General features: G+C 42.4%; 2 protein-coding genes across 2 annotated transcripts; one reads left to right on the forward strand and one right to left on the reverse strand.

The window, feature by feature from the left end:
* Positions 1-801: 801 nt before the first annotated feature.
* LOC306844704 (uncharacterized protein) lies at positions 802-5,569 on the forward strand. The gene is made up of 8 exons (XM_079377039.1): positions 802-935; positions 1,447-1,497; positions 2,529-2,861; positions 2,958-3,269; positions 3,484-3,819; positions 4,122-4,249; positions 4,371-4,551; positions 5,080-5,569. The coding sequence occupies exons 1-8, from the start codon at positions 815-817 to the stop codon at positions 5,271-5,273; spliced, it is 1,656 nt and encodes a 551-aa protein (XP_079233165.1). The 5' UTR covers positions 802-814; the 3' UTR covers positions 5,274-5,569.
* Positions 5,486-10,968, reverse strand: LOC306844705 (keratin, type II cytoskeletal 8-like). The gene is made up of 9 exons (XM_079377040.1): positions 10,135-10,968; positions 8,253-8,461; positions 8,099-8,159; positions 7,907-8,002; positions 7,644-7,808; positions 7,435-7,560; positions 7,127-7,347; positions 6,949-7,013; positions 5,486-6,851 (listed from the first exon to the last, which is right to left on the reverse strand). The coding sequence occupies exons 1-9, from the start codon at positions 10,552-10,554 to the stop codon at positions 6,673-6,675; spliced, it is 1,542 nt and encodes a 513-aa protein (XP_079233166.1). The 5' UTR covers positions 10,555-10,968; the 3' UTR covers positions 5,486-6,672.
* Between the last annotated feature and the right edge of the window lie 11,507 nt (positions 10,969-22,475).

Here is a 22,475-nt window from a genome sequence, read left to right on the forward strand (position 1 = left end):
GTAATCACGACTGACTTGATAATGTATTATGTTTGTAAATATGTATGATCCATTGTAACATACTGTAAATATGATTTAATAAACTATGTTTGTCGTAGTACACAAAGATGGTCTTATTGGCTTTCTCTTACCCTCTCTCCCACCTGTGTATCATCTCTGACAGCACTGCAGGGAGAGACGTGAGGCTGAACAGTCAGTAATCTGCTCTCTCACAGTTATGCAACACAACCATGTGGAGAACAGCAGTAAAGCCATGCAGGATTAGAGATCTAGCCGGGTCACTCAGGTCAAGCAGAGGTCTCTAGGTAAGTCTGGGATCATGAGCCATGGCTTCTAAAGGACATGCTCTGGAATCACTTTTGTAGTGATAAGATCCATATCAGCAAGGAGAGATAAAGTCTGTGCTCCCAATATTACAAAACATAAAGACTAGATCTGAAATGAACTGAGTTGCCATAGAGACAACATAACATTTTAGAATTAAGGAATTCACACCATATAAATTTAAAAGAAAATTTTTTCGATTTTTCTTTAAGATTTCTAATGTATGGACAGAGGTGTCAAAATAAATTAAGGTCAATTAGAAAAATAGGTTAATAGTAGAAAAAATATATATGAAGCGTGCAAATAAAAATATTTTAGTGCTTAATTTAAGCTTGTATCAGCCTATGCAAAACAAAATATGAATGAATAAATCTACATACTAAAACTAAAGATAAAAACACCTTTTTCAAATTGTTTACCCACAATATAGTGGACTAAAAGAAAAAAATGTTACATCCTGTTTTGAGGTCAACGAACATCCTGTTAGTCAATGCAGTGTTTCGCCAGTTGGAAATTTCAGCTCGGTTTTGTTGTGAATTTAAGCATTCTTCATTCTTATCGTGTCACAGTTTCATTTGCTGGTGTCAGAATGATTCTTCCCAACATTGGAGGTAAGGGATATTTAATTTTCCTGATGTTTAAACTTATTGGAGTATTAACTGACTACTCTGAATTCCAATGAACTTTTTCAGTTAATTATATTTAGTAAATTGCAACTAACAGTATAAATTAGAAGGTGTGAATGAGGGTACCCAGTTTTTCACAGTGAGAGATATATCACTGAAAGTATATCAGTTTTATTGCTTCGAAACATATAGAACATAGAGTAAGCAGGACTGATCAGATTTAGACAGGTCAGTCAGGCCAGTGTAGAAATGTAGTAAACATTACTTTTCCAAATCTTGAGTTAATTTGATTCACAATAATACATGTTTGTAAAGTTCAAATGTATTTGCAAACACTAGGCCTAAAAACTAACTCTGTAAAATATAAACATATTTTTAATTACATATATTATTTTAATGTCTTACATGTTGCACTTTGCAACATGCATATTTCATGTACTTTAATTTGGGAAAATCCTGTTTTTCACACTATATCGCAATCACTCTTTCTTCATAGCACTAGCTGTGGTGTGCTGGATAATGTGTGTGAGAAACACAGCATCTCAGGGTAAGAATCATTCACCTACTCCTATACACAAGCTGATACACACATATGGTCAGGTGAGTTGTATGAAGAAGGAAGTGCAGTTTTTTTTCTTCTTCAGTCAAGTCATATTACATTTATCTATCATGCTGTGTGCAGAAGTATTCTCACTAACCTGTCCTGTTCATAAAAATACATTAGTAAAAATATTTTAGTTAAAAATACATTAACTAAAGGTTAATATAGGCTGTTGGGATTCTTTAAAAAAAGAATATACTGTGTCTGTAAAAACATGAATAGTCATTCAGTCGGATGTGCATTAATAATAATCAGCTCATCATGCCTGCAGTAACATTTTGACCAAGCTTATGTTTCACTTTTAATTGCCCCGCAATGTTTTTGAAAGAAGTCTGTATTATTATTATTTATAATAACTGCTTTGTTTTTTGCTATATTTTAAAATGTCATTTATTCCTGTGATGGCAAAGCTGAAATTTTAATTCAACAACCAATACTCCAATCTTCAGTTTCTCACATGATCCTTCAGAAATAATTATATTATGCTGATTTAGTGCTCAAGACACTTTTTATATTATTATCAATGCTGCTTTGTATTTGGAAACCATGATGCATTTCTTTTCAGAATTCTTTGCTAAATAGAAAGAACAGAACTTATTTCAAATATAATATATTTTGGAACATTATAAATGTGTTTACTGTCACTTTTGACCAATTTAATGTGTCCTTGTTTATTAAAAATATACATTTATTTAAAAACAATCTTCCTTGCACAAACTTGAGAAACTTTGTGTGTTTTAAGCCAAAAACCTTTTACTCAAGAATTCATGTTTGAAACAGTGTGCCTGTATGATTTGTTTTTATTTAGTGTTTCTTATAGGATTTGCTGTCTATAATAATCGATTTGAAATGAACAAGCGCATAGTAAACTAAATGAAAAGCTGCTGCAGAAATGCTGATCCAACATTGCTGTTAATAATAAGTGTTGTCCTCCCTTTTCTTTTTCTGTTTCATTTTATTCTGTCTCTCACCTCCAGCATATGCTCCAGCCCCTACATTCAGCTATCGATTCAGAATAAATGAAAGTAATATTGAGCTAAACTCTATAGTAGAGGTTGCTTGTGGCACCACTTGGAGGGCTCAGTATCCCATAACTGTGTCTGTGGGCAAGTTGGAAAGCCCCTCGCAGACCCCAGAAACCACAGAAGCCTGGGTGACATCTGAGGTCATCAGACGATCAGATATAATATATTTCACAATCCCTGCAACGGCCAAGTATGAAGGAAAAATTGTGTGCTGGTACAAATCCACTCAAACTGACTCAAAGAATCCATATTCTGAATTAAGCAGCCCTATTACCTTAGTCGTATGTAAGTTTTATTATGCATATGATTATATCTTAATGTATTATGTATTAGACATTTCCTACTGAAATGTCATTGTGTTTCTTTTTCTCTCTTTCCCAGCTGCCCTCTCTCATCCCAAAGTGACTGTGTACCCCAATCTTTTTCGTAAGGGTGAAAATTACACTGTACAGTGTGAACCAGCCAATAACCTAGCCACAAACTTCACACTGAGTCTGTATTACCGCATCCTCCCTGTCACCCCTGGCACCAACTGGACCTTTGCTGGTTCGCTGTTTCTCACAAATTACACTAGTATTGTTTTAAGACAGGCGAATGTCGTTGTCCCAATAGAGTTTGCCTGCAGTATGGAGATGTTGTACAATGGAAAAGTCTTACATTCATCTCTGTCCAAAAGTGAGCAAGCCATCCCAGGTACAGAAAAGCAATGCATTCCCTTTTACATGGAAATAGGAGTGTTTATGTGTGTGGTTTCATTAATTAAATGAAATTATATTCAGTATATTTACCAAATCTGAGAATTTTCATTTCATTGATGTCTAGAAGAAACAGTTGGGATACAAGTCAAGTGTGATTTGTGATACAAGTCCAGTGTGTATGTATATTTTCTTCCCTTGTGCTCCATTAGAAGAGCTTCCGGTTCGGCTCTGGGAGCAGGACCGTGGAGAGAGCTGTCTAGGATTTCTGGATGTCACTCTCAAAGGCAAGTGGGAACCTGTTTGTCAGAGGGAAGTCGATACTGAAGCTGATTCATCTGCCGCTGCTGCCACAGCTGAAGTGGTGTGCAGGGAACTGGGATGTGGGAATGTGCTGAAGTGGGAAAGGCTTTTGGATGACAGACGGCTGTTCACACAGACAGTTGGGGGCATCAGATGCACTGGGAAAGAAAAAAAAATCAAGGATTGTCCAGTGGAGCAAATTGAAGATTGCAAACAGAGACGCATGCTCTATATAGTTTGCTCAGGTGAGACATTTATTGAGATTATTTGTACAAAATTATTGCAATGACATTTTACCAGAAAATTTTTTAACGGCCCCATGACATGACCTAATTAAACTACCTTTAACTATCCGTAATTTGTTTGTTTACTTGGTAGTCAGCTCCAGGTACTATTGGGGGGGGGATGACAAAAATCAGTGTAGTGCAAAATTAATCCTCGACATTTTGTCCATTGAGCCACAAATGAAACTCATGGGCCCTGACTAATTCCCTCATGCTTTTTATCTTTCTAAGAAATGTCTTCCTTTCACTCTCCACTTTGCCAGATGCATTGCCCCGTCCTAAACTGTCTGTGGATATGCATGGTCCTGCCACCAAAGTGTACGTCAGGGACAAAGAAAATGTGAAAATCTCCTGCTCCATTGACTCCGCTTATTTAAATTCAAAAGACTATGTAAATTACCATATTCACACTTTTGCTTTTATACTGAATTGTTTTGTAATTACATTTCAAATTATGTTTTAGGTACATAGACAGCACGTGTCTTTTAAACTGTTTTTTTTTTCCTGTTTAGGGGTACTTTGAGTTTAGAAGGGACGGTGCTTATTTGAGTCAAAGTTACAGCAAACCAGGCAACACCGAATCTATCACACAGTATGCCCCAGTTCCTCAAGGAGAGTATGAATGCATATTCCAACTTATGTCTTCAAAAATGAAACCAAAGTCTCAGCCCAGCAATTCAGCCTTCATTTTCAGTGAGTGACTATAAACAACTAAATTTTTGATGTGTTATAACTAAGACAAATGACTGTTACAGCACATTTTTGTATTTACGTTATTATGTTTAATGCAGAATTTTAAAGAACAAACGCCAGAGGGCAGTGCTGAGCTACTACTTTGTATTTAAGACACACGTTAGTGCATTTTACACTTTTAATTACATAATTTTTACATCATTAAAAAATTACCCCTAAAGAAAAACAGACCACTATCATATTAGTGGCCACATTAAATGTGTTTATTTTAAATGGAGCAGGTCACCTCTTAAGAACTGACATGATAAGACCAAAGGACAAGCTGAAATATTTGCTTTGTCTTGGTAAACCAAGATATGTTGAAGCAGCATTAGCAATGTTTTCTCATTGACACAATACTCATGTCCGCCATATTGAAAAGATCAAGGTCCTTAAAACTGATTGAAAACTGGACTTTGATTGTGTGATTTTTTCCCTTTTTTTTTTTTTTTAACTTAACTGATGTTCATTTGTGTTTGTCTTTTGCAGTATACAATCCTCCAGATCCAGGGCCAATTGTTGCAGGTGTTCTCACAACTGCTTTTGGGTTAGCAATTCTGGTGTATATTTGTATATACAGAACCACAGCAGAAGAGGTACAGCCCAATGAGTTTCCACAGACCAGCACTGAAATTCCAGATAACAATGCCAGCTACTCACCTCAGCAATTGGAAGCCAGATAAATTTAATTTATGGCTTAAAATTTGTTTAACTTCTTTCACATTAAATATAATGTTTGATAAATACTGAAAAAGGCTAAGAGATAAATGCATTTTGCAATGCGATTGTACTGAAAATGTTCAGAATATTTCGATATCAAAGTTAATGTAATTAAAATTGTATGATGAAAATGAACTAACTGTAGTGTTATAAGAGAATTAAGACTAAGGGAGTGCTACATAAAGTGGATCAACTTTATTGTAATTATTATATTGAATGTATCTGTTTTAATCCTATTAAATATTTTTTTTTCTGTCTATAGTTTCTTTGTGGTTCCATTGTTTAATTTTTATCCAGATGTAGCTCTTTGATAAAACATGGCTCTTTGGTGCAAAACATTTCAACATTTCAAGCAACAAAGACAAATCAAAAAGACAAATGAAGACAAAACTTGTAGTCTCAGATTTATTGTATTCAGAATTTAAGTTGGTGTCCAGTCAATCAATACAAAATAAATCTGGTTGAACATGGTTTCATTTTTGTTGCGGTTTTTTTTCTGTTTAAAACAGGGACTGTAAAATATGCTCTGGAACCAGTTTGAATGCAGGGGAAAGTCTAAGGTAGTACAGTCACCACACAGTAAATGAAGCTCTCCTTTTTCAACTCGGCAAGTACACAAAGTTTAGGAGGGATGGTCCATGGAAATGCCATTGTGCCTGTTTTTTGCTGTAACACATCTCCCTTGAATGTGAGGTAACTGGACATCGGAAGCCCACAAGTCATTGTCATCAGTTACAGGCTGACAGTATTGTACTTTTTACAGCAAATAGGTAAACAAACACTGACAGCCATTGCATAATGACAAAAATCATATTCGTCAACAAAAATACAGCAGGGAGCTTGTAACAGCACAAAACATTCAACCAGGACTTTCAGAACCTGTATAACACATCCCTGATCCAGTGAAACCATGGTACTGCTTGAGGTTATGCTAATGAGACTGAAATCCTGTTGTTGTGAAGGGCCTAATTGACTTCAGTGGTTTTTATGTGTATATATATTTCATTCAAGTCTCACTATCCCCATACATATCAGTGCAGAAATAAAACAATTCAGTGACTGGGAACACATATTCTCCATTACATTCTTTCTGGTGTCATTTTAGTTGTAGTTGATGATATAAAATGGCAGTGATGCCACCAGACAAGAGATGTATGTTATGGGTAACTACCATCAACACACAGAGCAACCTAAAACTTATTTTATGTTTAACAAATCATTGTCCTCATCTCCTCATTAACAGGGGATAGCTGTCTGGCTAGAATATAGCACCATAGATGGTTTGAGTTGTAAGAAGGTTCAGAGTGATCTAGTTGCAGGTAAGGAAGTTAGGATGCCGGGTTGGGTTGGGGGCGCTTCTCCTTAATAGCGTTTACTGCTGACGGAGGTGACGCTGGTTTTGCTGATGGAGCTACCACCGTATCCGGAGCTACCGCCATAGCCTGAACCACCGCCAAATCCTGAACCACCGCCAAATCCTGAACCACCGCCATAGCCTGAACCACCGCCATAGCCGAATCCAGCACCGCTACCAGAGTAACCTGCAAGAGACAGAAAATTTAGACACGTATCCAACATGACCTGGAGAATGAGATTCTAAGAAAGATGAGAGATTCAGAGAGAGAGAGTTTTATTTACTAGATGAGACCCCTCCAGAGGTCTGTTGCACATGAATGGTGGCTGAAGCTCCACCGCTGGAGAGTCTAGAGAAAAGAAGACAATAGGTTTGCTTACTGATGTTTTTTCGAACCTCAAGGTTTGTTGAAAAGATTTGAAAGTGTAAATATCAAATAAATGTTCTTTTAAAACTTCCTACCTGCTCTCCTCTCCTTCCAGCAGCTTTCTGTAGGTGGCAATCTCAATGTCCAGGGCCAGTTTGACGTTCATGAGCTCCTGGTACTCGCGCACCTGGCGGGCCATGTCTTGCTTGGCTCTCTGGAGGGCTTCCTCGAGTTCCCTGATGCGGAGTTTGGCGTCCTTCACTGCCAGCTCTCCACGTTCCTCAGCCTCAGCGATCTGAGCCTCCAAGTTGGCACGCTAAAGTGACAATAATATACATAAATTCAGCTTCTTTACATAAACAGTATTTGAAACACTAATGTATCAATCCTTGCTCATCATTACCTGTCCCTTGACGGCATCAATCTCGTTCTGTAGGCGGGCAATCATGCGGTTGAGTTCTGCAATCTCAGACTTGGTTGAGCGGAGGTCCTCACCGTACTGACCAGCAGAGGACTGCATCTCCTCAAACTGTAACATATATTTTGACATAAATGAGCACTTGCGATAGATGAGGTGATCTTCAAGCGTTGAACTTATGAGAGTTGACCGACCTTCTGTTTGTACCAGCCCTCTGCTTCAGCACGGCTGCGGTTGGCAATGTCCTCATACTGAGCACGGACTTCAGCCACAATGGCGTCCATATCCAGGTTTCTGCTGTTGTCCATCTCCACAACGACTGATGTGTCCTTGATCTGAGACTGGAGTTCACGGAGTTCCTGCAAATGCAGATCAAACAATCAGTAAATTACCTACCCTTACAAAGCAGCTGTACTAACAAGTTTTGGCTGGCCAAATACAACAGAATTGAACTTACAGCCTCATAGACTGCCCTGAGGAAGTTGATCTCATCCTGAAGAGCATCAACCTTGGCCTCGAGCTCAACCTTGTTCATGTAGGCTGCATCAACATCCTGAAAAAAGAGGACATTATCCCCCACTGTTGTTACAAAAACCCTTAATGGAGGGGAAAAGGAGGCATTTAAAAGAAAAATATTAATGATATTCACCTTCTTGAGCAGAACAAACTCATTCTCTACTGAAGCACGCTTGTTGATCTCATCTTCGTACCTGTTAAGAGAAAGGAAATGAGAGTAAATCTATTCTGTTTATAGATTAGGTTTGTTTTCCATCAGATCATTCAGTTTCAAAATTTCAACTCACTTGTTCTTGAAGTCCTCAACCAGGCCTTGCATGTTCCTCAGCTCTCCTTCCAGCTTCATTTTCTCATTTCCCAGGCCATCGAGCTGTCTACGAAGGTTAGCAATGTAGGCCTCAAACATAGCATCGATGTTGGAGCGGGTGGTGGTCTGTTCCTGGAGGAGACTCCATTTGGTCTCCAGCATCTTGTTCTGCTGTTCCAGGAAACGCACCTGTGGAAAGAAAGAAAGAATTTTGTGTTTTTTATTTGAAGATTTTCACTTCGATGTTCCTTGGAGATTAAAAATGTAGTTGAGAAAGACTGCATTCTGAAAAAAGTAGGGAGTGAATGAATGAATAAATGAAGTGAATTGATGGTTTTGTCTGTCTTGTATAACTCCTTTGTAGTCCTAGCTCTTTAAGTCTCTTTGTGCATGCTCTCTGGAAGCATTGTTTAAGGGAATACAAATGACCATGAGTCATTTTAGCAGGCATTTTTCTGCAGGGTGGAGTGAGGGAAGGGGGGAAGGGAAGGTGAAAGTTGACTGACTGGGTGTGGCAGTGCTGCACACAAGCTACAAACTCCTGGACTGGAAAAAAAAACTTCCAGTAACAGATAGACAGAGCAACAACATCAGAGAAACACGACATACCTGCCACACCCTAAGGCAGGTTTTGTGTATGGTCTTTGGAGATCAGCCATATATGACAGCACCTGTCTAGTTCGTAATCTACTAAACTTGTCTTTATATATATTTTTTTAGATGTTATTTTTTTTAATATATTTTTTTCTAGATGTATGCAACCTGGATGTACCCTGGAAATATTAGTGCCCTTTTCCTCAAGACTTCAATAATTATTTTTCACACTACACACTACAAGATCTACATTAACAATGATTTGCATTTCCCTGTTATCTTAAACCTAAGAAAAAGTTCAAAGGCATTTATTGGCCATAGTCTTTGACCTGAAACATGCTATAAAACAGAGTAAAAGTTTGGAGCGTCTGGTGTTTATGGTCCTGATGACTCATTGTGGTCACACACTGCCTACTGCAAATTCTCCCAGAGGCACTAAAAAATAAAGGTGTGTGTGTATATGCTGACTGCATAGCCTTCAGGGTGTGTCTTCTGTCCACATTTGCTCAGAAAGTTGTGAAGTGTTTGTTTGCAGCCAAATATGGGTGTAACATACAGCTGATTAAAGCTTTTTTTTTTTTTTTTTTTTTAGAAAGAGGATGAAATAAAAAATGCATAGCACAAATGGATCTGAATGTCAATTTCAATTTCATAAGCTGTGCAATTTTTGTGGCGTAATAAAGTCTAGTCTTTGGACTATGCACACACTGGATTCATCTACTGCGCTCTATATACAGTACGTGTGTATCTATGACTCACATGGTTGCTAGGTTATTACCTAAACGCCACCCATATTTGGATAGCCTCAGTCATGGGTTTTTGAGGACTTTTTTCCAAGGCTAAAGCCATACTTAGAGAGATCGAGTACAAATGGTTTAACATTTACTTTAGCTGATTAGCCTCTTACTACTGCTTTGCTTGTACTGCCTGATTAGTAAAGATACTGGCTCTGGTGTAATCATATGCAACTTTTACATCTATTAAAAATACTTCGCTTGCAGATATGCTGAAAGAAAGCTGTTGTGCAAGAGAGCACATTTTTAAGTGCCATTCAGTTTTTTACAGCTGCAAGCTATTATGGTGTGTAGTAATACTAAAGGCATCCAGTGTTAAGAGTCACTCATTCAAAGGTCATACTTAGTAATAAAATGAGAATTCTGTATTTGAATGCACTACAGGCACAGTGCACAGCGATATCATTATGAATATTTGCATGATATGTAAAAGTCAGTATTATTTTAAGATAGACCGAATGCATGAATACTCACTTTGTCAATGAAGGAGGCGAAGCGGTTGTTGAGGGTCTTGATCTGCTCTTTCTCCTGAGTGCGGACTGTCTGAATCGTGGGGTCAATTTCCAGGTTGAGGGGGGCCAACAGGCTCTGGTTGACGGTTACAGCGGTGATGGGAGGTGGAATGAAGCCACCACCAAAACCTCCACCAAGACCACCACCGTAGCCTCCACTCATGCTGCTGCTGCTGAAGCCATAGCTGCCACCTCCAGCACCAAATCCTGCACCGAAGCCTGGACCGGCACCCACGCCAGATCTCCTGACGCTGGTCACGGTGCTGACCCTGCTAGAGCCAGCGGGAAGTGCAAAGGCTGACTGGCTGGAGTAGCCAGACTTCCTCATGGAGCCACTGCTGCCACCACCGATGCTGTAGCTGATAGACCTGGTGCTTGACATGGTGCCTGTGTCTTTGAGTAGCTGAGAAGGAGGTACGAGAGTGCTCTCTGAGAGAGGAGTGGAGGAGGTTGCTCACAAAGGAGAGTCAAAGTCCCTCTGCGTGTCTCTCTGCAGCTGGCTGACCCTTTTTATACACACACTCAGGAGGCGGAGCTGGCTGCTCACACACATACACTCACATACAGATGCACTCTGTCACATGCCCTACCTGTTAGGCAGGTACAGAGAAAAAGTGGCAAGATAAATGGTGTCACACCCAGCCCCGGGCTTTGCCTCAGGTGGAGAGAGAAAACAGGAGGAGAGGCAGAGACTTGAGGACAGACATTCCAGTAGAACCTCTGAAGAAAAATTAAGAAAAGACAGTGTAGCTCTCACAGGCTGCCAGCAGGTGTGTTTCTGCCTCAGTATCTGGTTGGCTGGACAGCCGTAGAGAGCGAGTTAACCTCTGCTCTTCTCAGCAGGGTGGGGCGCGAAGCAACTTTTACATTTATGAATGGCTTTTTTCCATCTACTTTTGCCCCCTCCCCCAAGAGCTGAAGAGTTGCATTGTGGAGATTAACAAGGGGAAAAAAAGAACAGGGAACTCAGTTTCCCTCCGTACTGATGTTGGAAAATGTGCACACACATTTCTGCACAGTAGCTGACGCAGCTAATGTATTATAAGGCACTAAACTCCACCAGATGTGTGTACATATGAGTGTGTGTGTTTGAGGTGGAGCAAAGTGTGATAGAGCTGTGGAAAAACAATGAGAAAAGTTGCCACAAAAATACAATACACTTAGCTCTACCTGGAAACTTCTTCAGGATCATTCACTTCCCACACCCTGCATAGTCAGACCATTTCTCATTTGTAGTTCAAGTCAACATGATAAGCAAACTGCTGGGTGTCACAGCCAGCAATGATGGGCGTTTGATAGTATTACACAAGCATCTACATCTATCATGAAACTATGATAGTATAAATCAGGTGTGAAAGGTGTGAGATCATTGCACGGCAATCATCGCTTTGTATGAGTGTTTGTGATGAGTAATAAGATCCAGCTATGTCTCTAGCAATGGCGTGCACAAGCTCCCTTAAAGACGTCAGACATACAAGGGAAGGAAAGGCAAGAAAATGCATGTCCGGGCTGGATCTCCGGAACATTGTGGAGGGGCTTTACTGCAGCAAACCATTACAGTAATCAGACAAGGGTTTGGCCAGTAGTTTGGCCGGAGTGTCTGCAGTATGATTTGGGGTACTGATGATACTGTCTGCAGTATGATTATTCATGTGCACACATATTAGTGTGCATTCATGTTTTTGTATCTGATTTTATCTGATCTGATGTTAAGGTGTATTATGCATATTTTTCAAGTCATTTGCTCCTAACAACGTAACAGGGTTTGACACCTTGGCATTATTGCAATGTAACCCGCATTTGCATTGCAATAGTGTATTGTGAGTATGAATGTGAAATATGTATCAAGGTTGATGACGGTAAATATTAATGTCACTAAATAATAATTTAGATGTGTAATAATACACACACACACACACACACACACAGATATATGGATATGTATGTAAATAAGCATTTATCTATGTATTAAAGGGACATGTTTGATGATGAGAGATAAAGATCTGCAGTATTTGGCAAATTCTTAGTTTAATAACTGATGACAAGAATGGACACACCCTTTATTCGCATCATCAACTGACTTACTGCACTGAAAAAAACACCTTTGAAATTATGCTTTAAAATACTAAAAAATTAATATGTGGATTAACGTATAGCACCGACTGGACCCATACTTGAATACTTTTTCCAATGTGGTTTTATTTCAATAAGAGCAGTTCAGATCTACTTTATCACATTCTTCACAAAAAAAAAAAAAAAAAGACAAAGGTATGCGGCTAGGCCACCTGTCAGTCATTAGGGTGGAATCATTTTTGCACCGTGTTTGTGTATAAAACAGTGGCGGTGCAGAACAGAACATCTTCTGATATGTATTTTAATGGCACCCAATAGTCCAGATGTGATTAAATGAAGCCGAAATCTTGTTTTTAATCCAGTTTAGTCCAGTCAGAGTAGTATCTCTGAAAGGGATTAACAAGAGAAGCATACCAAACATCTGTCTGCATTTTAAAAGCATGCAAAACAAAAGTCAACAGAACAAAAACACAACTGAACAGTACATTCATTGATTTGAATTTTTAATAATGCATGGGGGGATGGGATTGTTATTACTTTTTTATTATCCTTTTCATGGAGGGTACATTCAGTATTTCCATTTCAAACCACTTTGAAAAGGACTCGTTATTTTAGGTTTTCTTTCACGTTAAGCATTTGCAGCAATATACTTTAAAACTCTACCATTAGATCTTTCACATTTTTAAAACTGATCACTAAACAACAAGACCATCCACTGCTAAATGTTGCACACCTGCATTAACACGCCTTTTAGAGGCCTGTTCACTTGCCTGGGGGACTTTGCTGTGGTATGTCAGTTTTTCATGCAAGACTGCCTTGAAACTATCAGGCTAGAATCAGCAGGTTGTATACATCTTGTATTTGGTAAATGGGCATGTAATGGAGGTATGTTGAAATTTATACAATACTGTACATACATGCCAAAATGACATTGTTTTGTAAATACATGTTTGGGGCTCCAAAGAAAAGGGCTTCTTAAGAAGGAAGGCCTGTATCAACAAACTGGATCCAACTCACATTTCCTGCGTGAAGTAAATCTTCTTACCCAATAAACAAATCCAGGTTTAGAGAGAAGAGACTCAATTAAATAAATTCTAAGGATACAGGTGAATGAAACCAGTCGGGTCTGTATTTCTAGACTATGGAGGGTGGACTGAAGCCCACTTCCATGATATGCTACACCCATCCCTGTTCGCCAGAACTTGCCTTCTTAAGAAGCAATAAATATTAAATGTCATGAATTACACACATTCCATCTACCCAAGCATCTATACAAAAGCACATCTTAATTGCACGAGGCAGGCCTTTTCTTACAACACTCATCATGACCATCAATGTGTGATAGGTGGATCCATCAGAAACACCCTAAAAACTTCATTAAATCACCTCTGATTTTTCACACAACCAAAAATTTGATGGAAATTTTAGGTTGTGGTTGTCTTTTTTATTTATTTAATGAACCTTTTTTTATTTTATCAGATGTCATGTCATTAAATTATTTTAACGGCAACAGAGATTGCAGAAAAACTTGGTCCTTATGACTATGTGTGCAGCACATACTTTTGTATCTACTGTGTGTTTATTTTCCGTTCTTCTTTATTTGATTTGTTTTTTGTTTCAAAGGCCAAGGAATGGAAGAAGTGTATAAAAGGCTCTGTCTCTACATGCCTCTTTTCTCCTCCTTCTCCTACCTCATATCCTGAGTATGCCTTCTTGTAGTGAATGGGTGTTGGCTTAAAGAACTTAAAGAAACTCACTCTGACGTATCTTATTACTGTCAGTGATTTGGCAACTTCTGAAAATGCTGCGAACCAACGGAGAATACCTTCAAATAATGAGGGTGCTCATATAAACAGCCGCAACCTCTTAGTGTGCCAGTTCACAGAGTCGCTTTTTATGTGTTTCAGGCACACCCATAATTTCAACAGATTTACTCCTGAACTCAATCGAAATAAAAATGCACACACACATACAGACTGGGGAAACTAAGTTCAGCTATATTTTGAAGGTGGATTTTAACCCCCAAAAAAGTTTTTTTTTTTTTTTTTTTTTTTTCTATAAATGTCAGTTTGGGGCAAGTTATTATGTTTTATATTGTGCTATTTTATGCAATTCAGTAATTATAATTTATGTTAATCATAACCTTGGTTTGACATTTTTGTTTATTATGTTCTTCATTTAATTTATTTTATTTAATGCAGTTTTGTGTGATTACTTACAATCCATTAAAACAGATATTTCATGACTTCCGTACTAAATTGCACATTCTATATTAAAACAATCATCAAATAATGATCAAAAATGCATTTTCCAGTTGTGACAACTTGTCACGTGAATGTGCTAACATGTCCCATCAACATTTGTTTAATTATTCATCTGCACAATAAGGTTTTTAGACTTTAAAGTACAGAATACAGAAACTAACTAATTCTACCCTTAAAAATGCAGGACATTTTTTCTTTATTTTATGAGATGTTAAAAATAGCTGGAATGGTTAAGCAACAAAATCTGACCAAAAGACATTACATGACAAGGTTCACTTTTTTCACAATGTGTGATTCATTCTATAAAAATGACACTAGGAAGAGCAGAATTAAAAAAGCGAGATGGAGATTTATGGGTGCTTGAATATTATTGCAGCTCCAGGCAGGGCATTAAGACTTAATGCATGAAAGGATTTGCTTTAATACGGCAGATACATCAGTTCATTGCCAGTTGCTCATGGCCATTTACTACTCATTCAGATATCATTACTACAGACACCAATTACCTACTTGTTCAACATCATGTTGAGCAATTACTCATTCATAAAGTCAGTTCTTTTTCAAAATAAAACAGGTTCAGAGCTGCCCATATTATGATAGACAACTGTAAGCCTAAAGGTGCAGTTAAAAAATGTAATAATAAAACTTAATAATATTTAAACTTAGAAAGAACTGAGAGCTTTAAAAACACACTTGACAGCAGGTGTGATCCACTGGTGTGAAGCAGATATAAATAAAACACATAGCCTAGCTACAGTAGCTCAAGACATCAGCACACAATGACCAATGTTAAGTAATATTTTCTCTATGACCTATAAAGTTTCAGTGAAAACTTAGGTCAAACAAAAATTTGGTTCAGAAACATTTTAAATTAAAACATTATAAACGTTAAGTCTCTTAACATCCCTATGTCAATTAGTTGGTCTAAATGTATTTATATGGGTCATTCCTGGGATTCGGTAATATTTCAGTCCCTCAAAGTTTCTAAAGTTGTGGTTCACCAAAATTAAAATTAAAGTTAAAAGCTTTTCACAAAACTTTGGGATGCCCATTATAATTAATAAAAATAATTATTGCATTTTAATATTTTTTAGCATCTATCTTAAACCAAGCATTTTGTCATGTCCCTGAGGCACTTCACTGAGGTTGTACTTAGAAAATTATTAACAAAATGTGCATAGTGTTTGTGATTTTTGGCAACAATGTAAGCATTTATTTGTGTTCCTTTCTTGTAAAAAATATTCTTCCAAAAAAATGCAAAATATTTGATAAATAACTAACCAGCTAACCACACTAACCATTCTATGCCCATAATATTTAGACTCCACTCATATGTGGCATCATTTAAAAGAAATGACATCATTCAGGTCTCTTTAATAGTGGTGCATAAAATAGTTAGTAGTATCATACTTTTTATTCATGTTTTTGAGGCATGTTATAGTCAGGGAGGGTACAGTCAAGCTTAACAACTCAACCCCGTCACATTAAATTAAGATGGAAAATTATAACTTTTTCAACATTTTATTTTAATCCATAAGTATATACAATGTACTTATTTTATTGCTGCCATATATGGTCTACTTGTCACGAACAGACTAGGAGACACGGAGGAGTAAAGTCAATACAGGGTTTTATTTGGATAGGTGCAAGGGTGAGTGCTGAGCGGAGGAGCAGGGACAGGATCCAGGAAGGGAAGTCGGCGGTGCGCACTGCCGCGGGGAGGACCAGGACAAGGAAGTTCCAGGGGCGGTGGAGAACAGGAGCGGTGGAGACCAGGAGCGGTGGAGACTTGGAGCGGGGGTTATCGGGAGGTCTGCAGGTAAGTAAGACAAGGTTAGAAGTCAGGCTAGGTTCGGGTAGTGAACGGTAGACCGGACGAGGAAGGAGTGCTTGTGGTGAGTGGATATAGTGCTGTTCATTAGCCGGTGACAGGTGCGGGGAATCAGTACTCAGGTGATTGGGATCTGGCTAATGAAGGTGCAGGTGACTGTGATTCTCTGACATTACCCCCCCCTCCAGGGGCGGCTCCTGACGCCCTACCACGGCGACGGGGGCGGCCTCGGCCTCTGGGTGCGGGACGACTAGGGTGGTTGCGGTGAAACTCTTCGAGGAGCAAGGGGTCGAGGATGTCGTCCCTGGCCACCCAGGATCTTTCCTCTGGGCCATACCCCTCCCAGTCCACCAGGTACTCGAGCCGGGCGCCCCGTCGCCGCGAGTCCAGGATGTTGCGGACCCGGTAGACCTCAGCCCCATCGATCATCTCCGGAGGAGGGGGTGCGTCCGGTCCCGTGGTTCCTGGTGTAGAGGGGGAGAAGGGTTTGAGCAGTGAGACGTGGAAGGTGGGGTGGATGCGATACCTGGGGGGGAGCTGAAGCTCATAGGTGACGTCGTTCACCTGCCTCTGGATCTTAAATGGACCAATGAAGCGGGGACTCAGCTTCTTGCAGGGCAGGCGGAGACGGATATCCTTGGTCGACAGCCAGACCCGATCTCCTGGCTGGTATTGGGGGGGTTCGGATCTCCGAATGTCCGCAAAGCGTTTATGTCTCCGCACTGCCCGCTGGAGATGGATGTGGGCTGAGTCCCAAACCCTCTCACTCTCGCGGAACCAGTGGTCCACAGCTGGAACTTCTGCGGGTTCCTCCGTCCAGGGGAATAGTGGGGGTTGGTAGCCGAGCATGCACTGGAACGGGGTGAGGCCGGTGGTGGATTGACGAAGGGAGTTCTGTGCATACTCGGCCCAGGGGAGAAAACGGCTCCAGCTGTGCTGATCGGGGGAGCAGTATGACCGGAGGTAGCGTCCGAGCTCCTGGATCTTACGCTCAGTCTGGCCGTTGGTTTGGGGGTGATAGCCCGAGGACAGGCTGACAGTGATTCCCAAGAGGCGGAAGAAGGATCTCCAGACCCGGGACACGAACTGAGGGCCACGGTCCGACACGATGTCTTCCGGTAGGCCGAAATTGCGGAACACATGGTGGAATAGGCATTCGGCGGTCTCCAATGCCGTGGGCAAGCCCCTGAGGGGGATGAGTTTGCAGGCCTTGGAGAAGCGGTCAACCACAACTAGGACACAGGTGTGGCCCTCAGACTCAGGGAGGTCGGTGACGAAGTCCACACCGAGATGGGACCAGGGCCTCTGGGGAATGGGCAGGGGAACCAGTTTGCCTGCGGGCAGATGGCGAGGAGACTGGGACATGGCACAGACTGAGCACCCTCGGACGTACCTGATGACATCCGCGGTCATACCGGGCCACCAGTACCGAGCTTGGAGGAGTGAGAGGGTTCGCTGGCTGCCTGGGTGTCCAGAGCCCGGTACTTCGTGAGCTGAGCCCAGAAGGGTGAGGCGTTGGGAGCGGGGCACATAAATTTTCCCTTCTGGGCCTCCCTGCGGGGCGGGTTCGGTGAGAGTGGCGTCACGGATGTTGTCGTTAAGTGTCCACTGGATGGGGCTGACTATGAGGGCTGGAGGGAGAATAGGCTCGGGGTCTGTGGGTGTTTCTGGGGCATGCAAGCGGGAGAGAGCATCGGCCTTGGTGTTGCGGATTCCGGGGCGGTAGGTGATAGTGAAGGAGAACCGAGTGAAGAAGAGGGCCCAGCGTGCTTGACGGGGATTTAAGCGTTTGGCATCTCTTAGATACTGGAGGTTTTTATGGTCCGTGATGACAGTGAAGGGGCAGGCGGCTCCCTCCAGCCAGTGACGCCACTCCTCCAAGGCTAGTTTGATGGCCAGCAGCTCTCGATTGCCAATGTCGTAGTTTACCTCCGCAGGGGACAGCTTCCGCGAGAAGTAAGCGCAAGGATGGAGGCTGGGAGGCTCGTCGTGGTGTTGGGACAGCACGGCCCCGACTCCTGTGGTGGAGGCGTCGACTTCCACGACGAAGGGGAGCTGGGGATCCGGGTGGCGTAGGATAGGGGCCGTGCTGAAGGCTTCCTTGAGCTTTTGGAACGCTTCGTGGGCTTCGGGGCTCCAGGACAGAGACTTGGGCTTACCACGGAGCATGGAGGTGAGGGGTGACGACAGTCGACTGAATTGACAGATGAAACGTCTGTAAAAGTTGGCGAAGCCCAAAAAGCGCTGTAGCTCCTTGACCGTCTGTGGCAGGGGCCAGTCCAGGATCGCTTGGACCTTCCCCTGGTCCATCTGGATTCCTTCGGGACTGATGGTGTAGCCGAGGAACTGTACCGTGGAGCGATGGAACTCGCACTTCTCCAGTTTAAGGTAGAGCCGGTGCTCTCTGAGCCGCTGGAGGACCTGCTCAACGTGGTGGCGATGTTCGGCCAGGTTCCGGGAGTAAATCAGGATATCGTCGATGTAGACGATCACGAATTGGTGGAGGAACTCCCGGAACACCTCGTTCATGAAGCCTTGAAAGACGGACGGTGAGTTGGAGAGGCCGTACGGCATAACCCGGTACTCGTAGTGCCCAGATGGAGTGTGGAACGCCGTCTTCCACTCATCGCCCGCCCTTATCCTCACGAGGTTGTACGCGCTTCGCAGGTCCAACTTGGAGAAGATGCGGGCCCCACGGAGTTCCTCGAGGGCGGCCGGGACCAGGGGAAGCGGGTACGGGAGTTTGACTGTCTGCTCGTTGAGTGTGCGGTAATCTATACAGGGCCTCAAGCCTCCGTCCTTTTTGCCCACGAAGAAGAAGCTCGAGGCGGCGGGGGATGTTGACTGCCGGATAAAGCCTTGTTGAAGAGCCTCCTTGATGTACTCCTCCATTGCCTTGCGCTCCGGGATGGACAGGGGGTAGATCTTACCCTTAGGCAGTTTTGCTCCAGGCAGCAGGTCAATGGCACAGTCCCATGGCCGGTGCGGTGGTAGGCGAGTGGCTGCCTGTTTGCTGAATACATCCTGGAACGCCTGGTAGTCAGATGGGACAGTACACTTCACCTGGGGCTCAGGACTTTCTACTAGAGTGGAACAGACTGTCAGGGGGGCAGGGTTCGTAGGGATCCTCTGTACTGACTGCAGGCAGGACTGGGAACAGAACTCGCTCCAGCGAGTGACTTCGCATGGATCCCATCTGACTACTGGAGAATGGAGATTGAGCCATGGGCGTCCCAGGATGATATCCACCGTGGGCCCCTCCAGTACCAGGAAGGTGATGGACTCCTCGTGTAGACAGCCGACCCTGAGTGTCACGGGAGGAGAGCGATACCTCACTCTACCACGCCCCAGCGGCTTTCCCTGGATGGTCTCGACTCGGAGCTCCTGGGGTTGCCGCCTCCGGGGGAGATTGAGGTGGGTTAGTAGGGCTTGGGTAATGAAGTTCCCCGAGGAGCCCGAGTCGACCAGGGCGGAGACTGTATGAGAGGAGTCTGGGGTGAGGAGTTGTACTGGCATCAGCGATAATGAAGAAATATCTGGTTCAATTTGAAGGGTACTCACCGCGGGGCGTGGAGGTCGAACGGGGCATTCCCGGATGAAGTGTCCTGGTTTCGCACAGTAGAGGCATAGGTTGGCCGCGAGGCGGCGCGCACGTTCCGTGCGGGAGAGGCGGGCGGTGTCTACGAGCATGGGTTCTGGTACTGGGGAGCTGGCAGTGGGTGAAGCTGACGGGGAGGCGGATTCATCCTCGAGGCAGGCGGTGAGGCGTTGAGAGATGCGAGAGGCGCGTTGCATGAAGGTTTCTAGTCCAACACTGTCATCGTAGATGGCCATCTGGGCGCGCAGGCGGGGATTCAAGCCGAGGCGGTAGGCACTCAGTAAAGCTGCTTCGTTCCAGCCGCTTGTGGCCGCTAGAGTGCGAAACTCCAAGGTGTAGTCATCCACGGACGCCTCTCCTTGGCGCAGGCGAAGAAGACGATCCTGCACAGAGATGCGTCCCGCGGCGACTCCGAAGACCTCCTTGAAGTGGCTGGTGAACGCTTCGTGGGAGTTGATGATGGTGCTCTGTGCGTCCCAGATCGCCTGCGCCCATAGCAACGCCTTGCCGGACAGGAGGGAGGTAAGAAAAGCCACCTTCGATCTCTCGGTGGTGAACTTACGGGGTTGTGCCGCGATATACAGGGATACTTGCAGCAGGAATCCGCCACACCCCGCCGCATCACCCGCGTACTTGGACGGAACGGCCACGGGACTCTCAGAGGCAGGTGGTGGGACAGGTGGCGGAAGAAGGGAGGCCCGGAGAGTATTGACCAACTCCTCCAGCGTGTCGACGGCCGTGGGTGGCCGGGACTCCATGACACGCGTTGCTGTACTTGGTCCGGTCTTCTGTCACGAACAGACTAGGAGACACGGAGGAGTAAAGTCAATACAGGGTTTTATTTGGATAGGTGCAAGGGTGAGTGCTGAGCGGAGGAGCAGGGACAGGATCCAGGAAGGGAAGTCGGCGGTGCGCACTGCCGCGGGGAGGACCAGGACAAGGAAGTTCCAGGGGCGGTGGAGAACAGGAGCGGTGGAGACCAGGAGCGGTGGAGACTTGGAGCGGGGGTTATCGGGAGGTCTGCAGGTAAGTAAGACAAGGTTAGAAGTCAGGCTAGGTTCGGGTAGTGAACGGTAGACCGGACGAGGAAGGAGTGCTTGTGGTGAGTGGATATAGTGCTGTTCATTAGCCGGTGACAGGTGCGGGGAATCAGTACTCAGGTGATTGGGATCTGGCTAATGAAGGTGCAGGTGACTGTGATTCTCTGACACTACTCTCCTACACTACATGAGGACCAGTGGTCATTTTGAGTGAAAAACCACAACCCCGTCACACTCAACCCTGTCTCAAATATATGTATTTCTTATTGTTACAGGGTTGAGTTATTTGCTTCATTTATTAATAATTTTAATGAAAAATATAAAATAGTCATGGTAAATATATCAGTAAATATATATATATTCCAAAATCATGACGACTCATATTTTTGTTTTAAATAGAATTTTTGATGTAATATGTCCACTTAAACATTGACAAGCATCATACATCAGAAATTGCACCCACATTTTCAGCAGAAAGACAATGTTGGGCATTCAGATATGTTGACCCAGAAACAAGTGAACAATGCGCGAGAGAAACAAAACCAAAAATTTAAATTTAAGGCTATGTATCTCTTCAAACGTGTTACAGTCTTCAACCCCGTCACACCTTGTCACAGTAATATTTTTAGAAAAATATAGGGAAGACAATTAAGAACAAAATAAAAATATAAAAATGTGAAAATTATGATACATTTTACATTTTTTATCATTAAATTGTTATCAGGGACACATGAGCAGTATGTACATGTTTGTTTTATAACAATTTCTATGTAAAATCCTTTTCAAACCAACCCCATTTTGTCCGTTACGGGGTTGAGAGAAAAAAAAAAGTGTCTAAAGCTGAAAAAAACTGAAAATAATAAAAGGTCTTTAATTTTCCAGGTGGGAAAATATGATTTTTTTTTTTTTTTTTGGAGGTTTGATATGTGCCTAATGATGTGGGGTATTTAGAATTTGAATCACATGTAGTTGAAAAACATGTATATTCCAAGTTGAAATGTTACCGAATCCTAGGAATGACCCATATATATTTATATCATCTGTGGAAGGACCATGAAATGTTTGACCAATAAGATAATTCGTTCCAATCATTACTATAGGCTGTCTTCCCTGACTGTCAAAGTATATATTTGCATAACTCTGCTGTTAGCGCAGACATAAGTCATCAGCGCAGTTCATTAGGCCTACGCTATTGCAGACAGAGCGGAAGGCGTTATTATGGTAATATTATGCACTTTGTACTGTAAAGTTTTCTCACCGGTGAATGAGAGATAAAGTAATTTGACAGCGTTGCATTCAAATCTCCACCAACGCTGTCTCTCATCGTGTCGCCGGTTAACCGGAGCGCATTCATATGTTTTTTTGGAGGAGGTGTTGCTTTGCAAAGGGATTAGTTATACAGGGATGGTGGGATCTTGCTTTCAAATCTAACTTTCTATTTCTAGCCTTTCCGAAATCGCCTAACCTACCTTTACGCAAATAACCTTTAATAATAAT

Source organism: Barbus barbus, assembly GCF_936440315.1.
Source record: "Barbus barbus genome assembly, chromosome: 25".
Taxonomy (NCBI): Eukaryota; Metazoa; Chordata; class Actinopteri; order Cypriniformes; family Cyprinidae; genus Barbus; species Barbus barbus.

Bases quoted from the DNA above. Each gene is read 5' to 3' on its own strand.
- LOC306844704 (XM_079377039.1), top strand. From the start codon at position 815: ATGCAGTGTTTCGCCAGTTGGAAATTTCAGCTCGGTTTTGTTGTGAAT. The intron at 936-1,446 runs GTAAGGGATATT...CTTTCTTCATAG, and splicing joins GATTCTTCCCAACATTGGAG to CACTAGCTGTGGTGTGCTGG. The intron at 2,862-2,957 runs GTAAGTTTTATT...TCTCTTTCCCAG, and splicing joins CCCTATTACCTTAGTCGTAT to CTGCCCTCTCTCATCCCAAA.
- LOC306844705 (XM_079377040.1), bottom strand. From the start codon at position 10,554: ATGTCAAGCACCAGGTCTATCAGCTACAGCATCGGTGGTGGCAGCAGT. The intron at 7,809-7,906 runs GTAAGTTCAATT...CTGCATTTGCAG, and splicing joins TCAGGGCAGTCTATGAGGCT to GAACTCCGTGAACTCCAGTC. The intron at 7,561-7,643 runs GTCGGTCAACTC...TATATGTTACAG, and splicing joins AGGGCTGGTACAAACAGAAG to TTTGAGGAGATGCAGTCCTC.